The 14,841-nt window shown below is 34.6% G+C and overlaps 1 protein-coding gene across 3 annotated transcripts in view; it reads right to left on the bottom strand.

The window, feature by feature from the left end:
- Nucleotides 1-14,841, bottom strand: part of LOC132122464 (cadherin-10-like) — a 53,362-nt gene that overhangs the window by 20,807 nt on the left and 17,714 nt on the right. For all 3 annotated transcript variants that reach the window (XM_059532749.1, XM_059532750.1, XM_059532751.1), the window contains exon 3: nt 2,877-3,171. In XM_059532749.1, coding sequence (XP_059388732.1) covers nt 2,877-3,171 — 295 coding nt within the window. The remainder of the gene's footprint in view (nt 1-2,876; nt 3,172-14,841) is intronic.

The following is a 14,841-nucleotide window of genomic DNA, read 5'->3' as shown; positions in this document are numbered from 1 at the left end:
TGGGTTTCAAGTGCAAAAGCCTGAGGGAAAAAGACTGTGGTCCATTTACAAGGCTGCTTTAACCAGATTGTGTTGAGTAAATAACACTGGCCACAGTTGAACTGTTGGAACGTGATGTGCTTTTACATCTGTGAGGGAAATAAATATCGGTAGTGACAGCAAATATGCAATGCATCATGTTAAGAATCTGAATTAAACAACATTGCTTGTAAAACACAGGTGCTTTGAGACTCTCAACAGCGGAGGCATAAAGGAGATCAGGCGCTGGAATGTAAGAATCCAACTGAGAGTCCCTGAAGCTTTAGTGGAGTGGTCTTGCATTCGTCAGAAAGGATGACTGGTAGTGTTTCACGCCTCAGGGATCCATCTTTTTAACAAACACGGTTGCATTAAGATCTATTCTCCAATGAGACATCCAGAACTTTAAATACCTTTAGGCTTTAATAACACATTTCTTTTTGATGTCGCATTGAAAATGTCATGACAAGGACGTGACGATAGTTCTGATTGGCCGATGACACCTCAAGAATGAAAACAGTCCCAAACCCTTCACTAGTGACTGAGCTGTGACTTGAAAGGCAGCAGACAGGGAAAAATATTAGTCAATTTCATGCTTCAAAACTAGTGACTAGTGAAGCATCTGCTATAATATAATGAAATTTTTGTGATTTTTGACAGCATGTTGCTTGCTAACTTTATTCATTTTTATTTTTTTGCATTGCATCAGACAACACAGCTACTTTTGAATAGTCACTGAAATAGAAATGCTGTTTTGGTGTAGTTATGGCATCTATCAGCAGGAGTTAACTAACCTGTCCTAACAGATCATTTTCTAGTCCTGTTTCTTCTTCTTTTTCTACTTTAATGCGAGACTGAGATAAGCAGTGAATCCTTGTTTTCTAGACAACGATAAATGTGATAACTAACATGATAATTAATGTCTAATTACATTTCTCCTTTCAACAGAAATTATGGGAAAAGCATCTAAAACATAAGGCCACAGAAATATGACCTCTCCAAGTAAGACTAATGCCAAGTTATAAGCTGAAGCACTGGTTGGTTATTAATAATAGTGGTTATTATTATTCTTATCACTGGCAGGTTGATGTGATGGGCCATTTCTATGATGAAGATTGTGCTCTACATCAATGGCAATACATCTCATCCTCTAATTATTATTAAGGTGTCAATATGGCAAAAGTAAAAATGTGAAAATATTTAATTTCTGTTTGGTAACCTCTGACACATTGTCAAGCGTTCTCAAACAGTGCTTTATGAATTGACAAACACAAATAGGTACACCAGGACCACTTCAAGCATAACTTCCTCATTTCCTAGTGATTAATCTTTGATTCATTTGCCAGGTCACAATGATTAAGATCCACAATGATTATCTTATCATAGCACAAAATCTTTAATCAAAACCGGCTGCCTTGTTTTTGTCGGAACTGCAAATGAGTTTTGATTCATTTGAGATAAACCTGCGGGTTAATTTGTTGCTTCTTGAAGAGTAATTGATTTCAGCTTGCTGCATCCCGCTCATTTACTTTGATTCTCTCTGCCGCTCTTAATGGGTTTAAAATCACTGATAATTGAATGAATTCAGATGGGATATTGTAAGATCTTTATCCTCCCTGAAAATCACGTGAAGTTGAATGTTTGTCATAGTTTTAATCAGCGTTGATCAAGTGGCTGTAAGAAAGTGTTTTCCATTTAGCAAAAAATAAATAAAAATAAAATGTCTTTATTGGACAATGTCACTTTGCTCATCATAGTGGAGAGGGTAGTGACTACTTGGTAAACATGCATACGCTTTTTCCACTCAATATGTAATCATTTTGAATTATCCTCCTGAAATCTTTTGTTTTTAAGTATGTTTATATATATATATATATATATATATATATATATATATATATATATGTGTATGTAAAATGTAGAGAACTGAAGCAAATAATCAAATAATCACATTTTAGATACTGTCAAAATGTTGATATAGTACATTTCAGCTTCCTAAAAAAAAAAAAAAAAAAAAAAAATATATATATATATATATATATATATATATATATATATATATAAAATAACATAATAATAATTATATTAAAATAATAGTTAAACCCAAAAAATTTGAATATGCTAAAAATTTATTTATCTTCAGGCTTTTCTCTCCTTAATCAGAACAGATTTGGACAAATTTAGAATTCAATCACAATGGATCCTCTGCAGTGAATAGGTGCCGTCAGAATGAGAGTCCAAACAGCAAAACCGTCAAAAATAATCCACATGACTCTAGTGCATCAATTAACGTATGTGAAAAGCTGCTTCTTTGTAATAAATCCATCAAGGTGTTCAGGCTAAAATACAAGTACATACCTAAATACATATGTTGTGGATTTTGATTTGAGAAACAACAGGAGATGGACTTTTTCAATGGAGGAAGCGTTATTATAGATTATGGATCTATATTTTGGCTAGAAGGAAATGTTTGAAGTTGAGGGATTTGTTTCTAATAAACATGCAGCTTTTCATTACAAAAAAACCCATTAATGATTAACAATGCTTGTCAATTGTAGTGATGTTTTTTTGTGGTCAGCTGTTTGGACTCTTATTCTGATGGTACCCATACACTGGTCAGCTGTTTGGACTCTTATTCTGATGGTACCCATACACTGCAGAGGATCCATTGGTGAGCAAGTGATGTAATGCTAAATTTCTATAGCTCTGTTCAAATGTAGAAAAACTCATCTACATCTTGGTGAGTACATTTTCAGAAAGTTTTCATTTCCTTCCACCCCATATAAGCAGAAAAGTATTATATAACCCATAACAATAAATTTCCTTCTTTTGTGGATTTGCCAGAAACTCATACTCACCAACATTCGACATCTCTGATACACCGGCCATGTAGGTGTCCTTGGCAAACTTTGGCTCGTTGTCATTGATGTCATGGATTTTGATGATGAATTCTGAGGCCTTCTCTAGATCCTGTCCGGAGGTTTTGTTGACAGCTTTGGCACTCAGTGTGTACAATGCTTTCTCTTCCCTGTCAAGCCTCCTGGTGGCGTGGATATCACCCGAGTTCTCATCAATCTCGAAAACAGTTCCGGCCCCATCTCCAGTGAGGACGTACTTCACAGATCCATCTTCCTTGTCCATGTCTGAGTGAAGCTGAAAAGAGCAAAGAGAGTTTTGTTGGAATTAACAGTTCCCGAATTAACTGTTTTCTTAGCGTGTGACTGGCAAATTGTTCGCAAATATGCTCAGTCTGTCCAGGCAAAACGTTCAAGGGGGTGGACCTAAACCTTGTGCAAATGGAAACAGAAATTAAACCATTCCCTAAACACAGTTTAAGCCTTTGCTGGCAGAAGTCAGAATGTCTTTCTTGAGCAATGCTTTTAAATGATTCGTGAATATGAATGTGAATTTGCTCAAAGGCTCCGGCGCTCTGTTTAATTTTCTTTGTGGGTGCAGCTTGAAATTTCAACTTAAGTATTTCATTCACATCAGTATCAGTAATAGTTTCACAATTTTCTTTTTCCTTTTTAACAGCAAACACAGAGTGCCGAATGGCGATCTCGCCATTATCTGCAGGAGCGCAGAACTTACTATGTAGAAAGCTCTGTGTTTGCCTTGGTTGACGGCATATGGCAGATATCTCAGAAACCTGTCAATAGACTCCTGTACCTTCAAACTGTGGAGGAAAGATACGACCGGTTTTGTGCCGAACAGTCACAATTACACAAAACGCTCCTTCAGAGCAGAACTTTCATTTTACACCAGTCTCTTAGCAACAAGAAGAAGCCCGACAGCCCTCTACATTTGATTGCAGTTCCTTTTTTCCTGATTAGGATTTTACCAGAAGAGGCCAGCCATGCAGCCCTGGACAAAATATCAAATCAGCATAGGTGCCATAAAATGTTTCATATTTAATAAATGAACAATCAATGCCCGAACCAAGCTGCAAAAACAGCACTTGATTTCCTAAGCAGCAAATAGAAGAACCAAAAAACATCTTCCCCTCTAAGAATGACATCCTAAGCAGTGCACCCTCCAATTTCATAATCTGTCCACTTAAGACTAAATGTACACTATAATTGGAAATTATTTTAGAGGCTTTTGTAACCACTGTTATCAGGATGTGGATAATTTGACACGTAACAATTAAAACCTCAATTTGGAGGTTGCGTCATTGTAAAGCACCGTTCCTCTCTGTCCTGGAACTGAATTAGGTATCTATTACACACACAATTGCATTAACAGCACACTAGCTTGCTGCTCTGACAAATGGCTATCTTTACTTTTGTAGGTTTATGTCCTGGCATAGGCAACTGTAGGAGGCAAACCTGAGTGAATGCAATTTCGTTTTATATTTACTGCAAAGCAGAGTTAATATTTTGTTGGGATGTCGTGACGTAGTGGTTAGAGAGTTTGACTCCTAACCCTAAGGTTGTGGGTTCGAGTCTTGGGCTGGCAATACCATGACTGAGGTGCCCTTGAGCAAGGCACCGAACTGAACCCCCAACTGCTCCCCGGGCGCCGCAGCATAAATGGCTGCCCACTGCTCCGGGTGTGTGTGTGTGTGTGTGTTCACTGCTGTGTGTGTGCACTTTGGATGGGTGAAATGCAGAGCACGAATTCTGAGAATGGGTCACCATACTTGGCTGTATGTCATGTCATGTCACTCACTCACGTTATTGTAGTTGAGAAAAAAATGAAACCATACATTTTATTACTTTATTAAAATTATATACATTTTAAACGTTACCTCACAATTTCTCAGAATTGTAATATATAAACTCTTTTTTTTATTGTGTCATATAAACTCACAATTGCTAGTTTTCATTTAGTTTAACCTATAACGTTATACTAAAGTAACTGAAACTGAGAGTAAAAACAATAACTATTTAAACTGATGTAAATACACAGCAAAAATACTGAAACTTTAATAAAAAAGTTGTAGGGAAGGCATATATTAGTTATGTCATGCTTAATTTAATCCCATCAGTCACAATAGTGAACGTCAAAAAGGTTTTCATTTATAAAGCTCTAAAAACTTTACAGACTGATGTTTTAGTGCACATCCTGCAAATATGGAAAAAATAAAGGGTCTCAATTAAATGATGTGCAGTTTCATATGATTAGTGCAAATTGTCACATGACCAGAGCAGTTTACTTCCTGTTTGCACCTTGAGAAGATGATGGCTGCATCAAAGCTCCAAAACTAAGTGGTGTTTTATTAACAAATTTCGGGAGGAGCACACGCAGATAATTAACACAGCCGATTCATCATCAGTAATCACATACATCTATCCAATCAGCGCAAGAGAACCCCTATAAATAATCAAAGCAGTCCTACCTTCATTATTTCTAGTCTTTCAGTATCCCCGTTCCTAACCAAGCACGGGGAGGAACACTCGGTGGTGAGTGCTTGGGTCCAGGCTAAATGCCGAGCTCGGACCCTTCTCTCTGGACAGGGGGAGTACCCCGGGCTCAGGAGTAAGTACCATACCCACTGCTCTCTCCCTGGACAGCACACCAAATATACATAACCCTTTACCCTGTTTATTATATTTAAGTGTAAACATGTGAAAGGCAATTAAAGTTTCGAGATTTTGGTAAACATGATATTTAGGGTGCATTCACATTTAGTTTTGTTGAGTGTGGTCATAGAATGAGTAAACATGTTGATGGTCACAATAGTGACCGGTGGGATAACAGTAAACGTAGGTATATAATATAAATCTAATTGCAGTTGCTAGTGAAAAAGACAATAAAATGTTTCGCTGACAAAATATTGCACTAAATTTAAAATGTAAATGTTACAAAAAAAATTAAATAATGATGTTGTACTGTAATACTCAAAGCATTGATATAAAATTTTTATCTTATATTTGACAAAAAATAAAAATAAAATAAATGTTGAAATGTGGTGATGGTGTTTTTATTATTATTATTATTATTATTATTATCTCAGTTTTTCTATCCATGTTGCATAAGTTTTTTTTTAATGCAAAATAGTAACCCTAGGAGGTGATCAAACAGTTAGCTGGGCTAAGATATCTAACCATTTTTATGACTGCAGAAATATGTTATTTCAACATAATATATATATACAATTGTGACCGAACGTAAAACACAATTTTTCACACACACAGACTATTCTAAGCCTTCTGAAGTCATACATACACTTTGTTTGAAGAACAAATTGCATTTTGTTGAATTTCATTTATATTTTTCTCTTTCAGTGAGCTTTGTGTACTGGATGAACTGATTTATCAAAGAAGTCTGACACAATAGGATTCATTCATGAATCTAACATCTGTTCTTCTCTCATGAGCACACCAAGGAGAAAAACGATGCATGCCAAGATTTTCAGTGAGTAAATATCTCAATTTTATTCTGTTCCTCGTACAAATGAATGTGGGAACCAAATGGACTACTTTACCATAGAAAGAATGTCATACAGGTGTGAAATTACATAAAGGTGAGTAAATAATGACCTCTTCAACTTTTTATGGGTTGAGATCCCCTCGTATTAAAATACAGGAATCGCATTTGTGTTTTGCATGAAAAAAAAAAAAAAAAAACTCTGATTTTTCTGATTGGTTCTCATTTCCCATCAGCAAGCTGATGAGTCTATTATAAAGGTTTTTTGTTTATACCTTATTTTATGTTTGATCATAACACAAACTTGAAACAGAGTGGGTATGTCATCATTCTTTGGTCCTCATATCTCCTTAGTGTTTTGAAAGCGTAGAGTGTGAAATCATCTTTTTTTTTTTTTTTGATGAATTATTTGTTCACCAAGACTGCATTAAATATAAATAAATAAATAAATACATAAATAAATAAATAAATAAATAAATAGACAGTAATGTTGTGAAATATTATTGCAGTTTAAAAAAAATCTGTTTTCCATTTGAAAATATTTTAAAATGTAATTTATCGTTACTTCATTCTACAGTGTCAAATGATTCTAATATGATGATTTGGTAGTAAAATTGGTTGTGCTGTTTAATGTAGTATGTCAGGTTTTCTTTTTTTTTTCTTTTTTAGAACTCTTTGATGAACAGAGAGTTCACATGAAAAGCATTTATTCGAAATAGGAATCTTTTCAAAAGCTTATAAAGGTCTGTACTGTAATTTTTTATCAATGTATTGCTTCCTTGCTGAAAAGAAGTAACCATTTCTTTAAAAAAGAGAAATAAATATTATTGAATTTTCAATGGCAGTGTAATTTATAGCGGTATGATAGCGTATGATATATCATAGTTCATTACAGTAACATTTTCAATTATCAAAACACACAAAAGCAAAATATTCCACCTTTTTAACACATGGAGAAAAGTGTAATTTCAGATGATTTATTGATTTACTAGACTAGAAATGTCCCTGTTTTTCTTTCTTTCTTTTTTTCAGACATCTTGTGCAAGTGTATCAGCACTGTTTACAGAGAGATTTCTCTTACAGTGTGTCAGAACTGGCTGTGTAGAGGTGACATACGTAACACAAGTTTGATTAGTTTTGTGAACCCCTGTCTCAGAGTTGGTTCACACTCTATTGATCGTTCAGGTCTCCTGGGATTGTGCTGTAACTGCTGTCACAGAGAGAGAAGAGAAACATACACCGCTCGCTCACAAAAAAAGCCATTCGATACTAGATTGACGTCAGCCATTATGGACCGTATCAGTTATCCATATTTACAGCATAACCGCACAGTTTAAATTACAATAATTGTTGATGACACTTCAAATCTCACTGCGTTAAAAAGAAAAACTAAATATATTGCAGATGCAGCTTTGAAATATGTATAAAACAAATGTTTTGGCAACATGTGACAGCATCAGTGTGTAGATCCAGATGGTAGAGACTGTACAACACATTTTCACACTCTGTTCTTGTGCTATTAAAAGCTGGTTTGTGGGGTTTTTTATGGCATTTTTCAGAAATCGAATACATCTTGAAGAGCCTATACTTGACATCTGACAAATGTACTGTATTAGCAGATGCACAATGTATATAATTGGATTACATCTCAGGGGGTTTTATTTTCCAGTAGTTAGAAGTGACATATCGCTCCAGCATTAGAAAGTTGAGAGAAAGTTATGTCAATGTTGTTCAATCATAGTCAAACAGTGTGGCAAATTGAATACAAATTCCCATTTTACTCATGCAGAAAAAATATGCAGCTGAGGGTTTGTGTGGAAAACTAGAAAAAAAATCAAATATGAAGTACCCATATATATATATATATATATATATATATATATATATATATATATATAATAGCCAAAAATACATTGTATGGGTCAAAATTCTTGATTCTTGATTATTTTATGCCAAAACGATTAGGATATTAAGTAAAGATAATGTTCCATTAAGAAAATTTGTACATTTCCTACTTTACATATATTAAAACTTAATGTTTGATTAGTAATATGCATTGCTAAGAACTTCATCTGAACAATTTTAAAGGCGATTTTCTCAATATTTTTATTTTCTGCACCCTCAGATTCCAGATGTTCAAATAGTTGTATCTTCTCCAAATATTGTCCTATCATAACTAACCATAAATAAAAGAAAAGCTTATTTATTCAGCTCTCAGATGATGTATATATATATATCTCAATTTTGAAAAATTGACACTTAAGACTGGTTTTGTGGTCCAGGGTCACATATAAAGAACAAACTGAAATGCTGCAATGGACGTTAATTTTGCAGTCCAGTCAGCGGTTGTTATTACATGGTGATGGCTAATCTCATGAATATTAATTATGCCATGCTGACGTTGCTTGGTAACCTTTCTAGACTACCGAGTCATGCAAGTAATTAATATTCATGAGGCAAACCTTCACCATAGTATGTCTCAAAAGTCATATTCTGTGCTTGAGTTCTGGCATTTGAGATTCAATCTCAGACCATAACTAAAAAAAAAAAAATATTTCAAATTGATGTGATTCTTTTGAACTTTCTATTCATTAGTCCAATATGGTTTCCACAAAATTACGAACCGTAACAACTGGTTTCAACACTGGTGCTAAATGTTTCTTGAGCAGCAAATCAGCATATTAGAATGATTTCTTAAGGGTCATGTGACACTAAAGACTGGAGTTAAGATGATGAAAATTCAGCTTTTATCATATGAATAAATTACATTTAAAAAGTCTCCAAACTACTGAATGGTAATGTAAGTTCACATATAGTAATACAATGCATTTTTCAATATGTATTGATTTAGAAACCGCATATAAAGCAGAGTATTTTATCTTCTCAAAAAGTTATCAAAACAATAATATTGATCATTTAACATGTAGTTATTAGCAATAAGACTGACAATGGTTCAATTCAAGATCCCAGTTGAACCCAATTTGACATTTTTGTTCATAAACTTTCATTAGCCTGCAATCTTAAGAGAAGACATGGGTTTTCACTGCAATGCCAAAGAAGCACATTTTTTGGCTCCCCTAGAACCTTACTGTGGTGCTGTCATATGAATAACCTTTATCCACTACAACCTTTAGTGCAATGGGAAGGTTTAATGTATGAAGCTTCATTTTTTAAGAAAGAATTCAAAAGAAAATGTTTCTGTGTTATGTTAGATGAGTGCAGCTGTAGTACTGTATGTTTTGTAATTTCCCCATCTTGTAAGACTGTGTGCAGTGTGCGCTGTCATTCATTTGTGATGAGCAGACATTGCTGACTCTGTCGCTGCAGGGGGTTTGTGGGTCAGTGGATATATGCACACATCAGACGTCTCTAGTTCTTTTCTATTTTTTTCTTTCTTAGTGCAGGGGCATAAAAAGCACCTTTACTTGTTTGAAAAATTAGGTGTGAAAACTATAGAGAATTATAGTAGACAGCAGGAGTGCACTTTGGTTGAGTCGGCTGTAAGTCCAGCATTTTGTAAGACATCAGTTAGTAAATACAGTTGCAGGATGGATGGATGGATGGATTTAATGGGTTTGAAACTGCTTATATATATATATATACAGTACCACTCAAAAGCTTGTCAATAACATTTAAAACATTTTTTAAATGAGAAAATCTTGTATGCTCACCAAGGGTGCATTTACAGTAGTTGATTAAAAATGCTGTAAAATAGTAATATTGTGAAATTTAAATAACTATTTTCTATATTACAATGTAATTTATTCCTGTGATGCAAAGCTGATTTTTTAGCATAATTGCTTCAATGTCAAGTGTCACATGATCCTTTAGAAATATTTCATATGATGATTTGAAACATTTCTTACCAACTTTATTATTATTATTATTATTATTAATAATAGAAAGTTTAAAAGAACAACATTAAGTATGGGATATAAGTGTTTAAGTATGAGTTATTCAAGCATAGTGTGGTCTGTGATGTGGCTCCTTAGGATATTTCCCAGTTTCTGCCTATATTCAGCTCATTAACCAAATCAGTGATTAGGCAGATTTCATATCACCTCATGAATCAGTCTTCAGTCACACACACACACACACACACACCATTTTTACCATATCCATATGTACATAGCTATTGGAATATTCCTGCATGATCATGTTTGCTGTTTATTACGCACAATTTTCAGCATTTTAGCCAACTAATTCATTCTCATTCATGTTTTTACAATAGCAGACAAGACAGCGAAGGATGAAATTGTAGGCCAGTATCCTTTTTTAATATATGACTGTTGTGATGTTTTATTTGTATATTGATTTATGATAATTTCTTGAACTGTTCATATCTGTCTCCCCTCACTCCAAATTTGAGTGCTTGACTTCTTGTTTCGGAGGACTTAGAATTACTGTATTATGGACATGCACAGGAATAAATCAATATTACAGATAATGTTCATAATTTAGTAATAAAAACGTTGGTACAGTGAGACATATATGACCAAGTTTGGAATATTATTGTAAATTATTGTGCATGTAAAGTGGTCAATTTGTATTCCACTGGGGTTTTGTAAACACGATGCATGTGTATATAGTTGTAGATTGTATTATTAATTTGCATACCAGAGGCCACAATGGAATAATAAAGGTTTAAGAATATAACATTGCATGCTTTATGAAACTGCCTTAGTCTCTCAAGTGACCTGAACTTGATCTGGGAAACATCTATGAAGCCTGTGTTTTTAATCAACCTCCTGCGACATGATGTTTACAGTCACCGACAAGAATGGCAGAAAAGTCCAAATAAATAAATCCAGAGTTTGTCAGCCGCAGCGAGCAAAAAAGGGGGAACGTCTCTGCTTTCAGCTCCAAGCCAGTAATCTATGCAAACATTAGCATGCGAGTCATTAGCATGTGGTTAATGAAATGTTTGTGCGCTCTATCTCACGGGTCCACATTCTCCTGAGTGACAGAGCGAGTGAGGGACACAGCATGCAGGAAAGCCAAGCAGATATAAATAACTTGAGATAAGATCTAATTATTTTCAACATATTTACAGCCAGCGACTCTAGACCCAAGATGATGGGGGTTGAACCATTTTTTTTTAGGAAGAAATTACATCTAAGATGCATTTATTTATTTTTTCTGATGGAAATGTCAAATATAAAAATGTAGAAACTAATATATATATTATTTTTTTCAATGGGTATTTCTGGTTTTTACTTTAACATTCATGGATCCTTCCCAAAGCACAAACAATTATTTGCACTCTTAGAAATAAATCTTCCAAAAGGAGGTTTTTGCAGTGATGCCATAGAATAACTTTTTTTTTTGTGTGTGTGTGTGTGTGTGTGGTTCATCAAAGAACCTTTCAGTGATCCCTTCTTTAGGGTTTTTTTTATTATTTTTTTTTATAATCCAATAATCTAAAACATTTTTCCACTAAAAAGAACCTTTTGGGCAATGGAAATGTTCCATTGATGTTAAAGTTTCTTCAAAATACCATAGATGGCAATAAATAATTTTCATTTTTAATTAAAAAAAGAAATTATTCTTTAAAGAATAACCCAAAATGGTAATTCTATGGTATTGCTGTGAGACTCCCCTTTTGGAAAATGTGTGTATATATATATATATATATATATATATATATATATATATATATATATATATATATATATAAAAGAACGCATTCTCTTAATGCTCTAATATTTGCCACGGTTTAGGGAAGAGTTAACATTTAATCCAGACAGAAAAGCATGACAGATGACATCAGCCACAGTCTGAAATCTACCCTTGTTGAACCTTGATGTTTTTACATCTGAAAGCCTTTAAGTCCTATATCAATGTATGATATACCACAGACACTTATCATGAATTATATCGGTGAAGCACTGTATAATTCTCATTCTTTCATTGCAGACCAAAGCTACGGCGTACCTCCAAAGAGTATTTTCTGAAAAACAGAGGACTTTCATGGTAGTTATAACTAGAGGAAGCTGATATGAAGATGCAAATTCCATTTTCATCTCCACTATGTATAAAATCCCTTGACAGCACCATAATTAGTCTCTCTATGTCCTTTATTGTGAAGAAATCCTTCAGCGCTGGCATGGCCCACACAGACGTGAGTTTGAAATCCATAAAAAGACATCTGAGACAAAGACATGCAATGAAAGCAGACAACCACAAAAAGCCAATACAAACCCCAGCTTCTCTGGGCTAATTGGTATTTGTCAGACGAGCGTCTTCTCGTGCTTAAAGGGTATAAATAAAACATTTCATTAATCTCTGAGGTAAACACACGTTAAAACGACAACAATGGGTTTCGTTAGGTCATTAATTTGAGGTGGACTGAGGTCGAGCCTGAAATTCCCTGCAGGAATGAAGGCGATGTGTGAAAGATGTTTTTGGCCCTGCTTTAGTGAAGGCGTAATGCGTCTCATAACAACCTGTCTTGTTCTATAAAGCGCTGCGGGTGAGTCTTTAGCCGTTGCATATTATTTCAGCAGTCAGAGACCAGGAACTGTTCGCTAGAAATACTGCACAGAGAATGGAGAGCCGGAATAAACATTGACATGATTAGAAGCAGTAATTTAGTTTCAGTGTTTTTTAAACAAAATGCTAAAGGTGCCACTAGGGCTGTGTGCATTTCTTCTTGTGCTACCTGTGAGGGCTGGGGGTTTAGATCAGCAAGCCCTTTTACATGGCAAAACAAAAAAACTTTTTTTTTTCTTAGTTTACAATATAAATGTCAAAACTTTTCTTTATTTCCTTTTTTTTTTTTTTGAATCAAGATACACTTACTTGAGAAGCAAAATTACTTAAGTTGTAAAATTTGTCAAAAATAAGTGTTTATTATGGAAGCCTGTTTCCACTATGGGAAGAAAAATATAATTGATTAATTGTTCTTTTTTTATGTAACAAATCAGGTAATTTTTGTTCTTGTAATTCTGACTTTCTTGTTATTAATATCGCAAGATAATGTTTCAGAATTACAAGACATCTACTTAAGTTTCTGAGGAAATAGGCAGATTTGTAAATTTATAACTTATAATTGTGAGATTGTTCATTGTAATTATGTGTTATAAACAGGTTTTCATAGTTTATGCACACAACAAGAGAAGAAGGGGAAATAAATCTTAATTCATAAAGAAAATAATATTATTTTTCTTACCCTAATGGCAGATATTTGGCATTTTTTAAGAAAAACCTATTTGACCTATAGGCTATAGGCCTATTTGAGTTATTTTCTGAAAATAAAAATAAAATAAATAATAATAATAATAATAACAATAGTTTTCAAAAAACAACTCAAATAGGCCTATATTATTGTATCTTGATTTAGGTATATTTAGATATTTGTACTGGAAAACAATGGAGTGCAGAGTTCAATTAACATTCACCAAACATTTAGTTTCTCATAAAAGTACAAGTTTGCATTTGCTCCATTGGTTGTTTACACCATTTCAGACAAAAATCATTGTATATCGCAAGCACATGGCACATGTACGACTGCTATAGCTACAGGCACCTTAGTAACTTGCCTAATTGATTGTAAACCCCATTTATTTATTTATTTTCCAAACAGGTCTATATCACAATACACCAGATGTTTTGTTTCCACAGTGTAGCCAATGTTTTCCACTTGGCTGATCACGGGAAGACACGGGGTGTCCTAATTACTGCCAGCTCCAAAAAAAAACCAAAAAAAAAAACAACTAAACAAAAAGAGAAAGCCAAAGCACCTCTGGGCCTCTGGGGATAAATTAAAAGACATTTCAAATTAAGGCGTCCGTCGGCCATGTGGTGGCCTTTCGCTGTGACTCATGAAAAGTATAAGCGATTTGATTCGGCCCTCATAGATCCTGATTCAACACTAACCACAATCCCTCTGTTCATTTCAAATGCACTACAGAGAGAGTGCCGCATGGCAGTGAATACTGATCACTTGCTCATTTGCTCTGGGAGCACTTTTTGGCACAACACCGCGCTCTCTGTGGCACCGGCAATCCTGAACAGATACCCTTTGTTTATTGGCAGGAATATGTCTCTGGTGTGAGGTTGCCTAAATAATCTCTGCCAGTCAAAAATCCAAGCTTGTCCCCAAAGAGGCAACGTGGAGAAATACACAAATATTGCCAGTATTCCATGCAAAAGTGTCCCTTTTCCATTATTTTTGAAGGGTGTTCTTGATTATAATGAGCTGACAGTTGAATATGAAGTAAAGGCAATGCAGATTTATCCCGGCCTTGCTTTCATTTGCCTTTGCTAATTCGCGTAGTACAAAATTAGCCTTTGACTCGGAGCAGCTTTAGGAATTAAATCCCTTGCACACACACAGAGGGATTGTCAGCCGAGCACGGGAGAAATCATTGACAATTCTTGTCAGGTCGGCGGTGAACACTTGCTTAGTACTGCAGAGAGGAGATTGTGAAAATGAGAGCCCGGGCCCAG

The sequence above is a fragment of the Carassius carassius genome, chromosome 40, assembly GCF_963082965.1.
Source record: "Carassius carassius chromosome 40, fCarCar2.1, whole genome shotgun sequence".
Taxonomy (NCBI): domain Eukaryota; kingdom Metazoa; phylum Chordata; class Actinopteri; order Cypriniformes; family Cyprinidae; genus Carassius; species Carassius carassius.
This window is presented reverse-complemented; position numbering and strand designations above follow the sequence as displayed.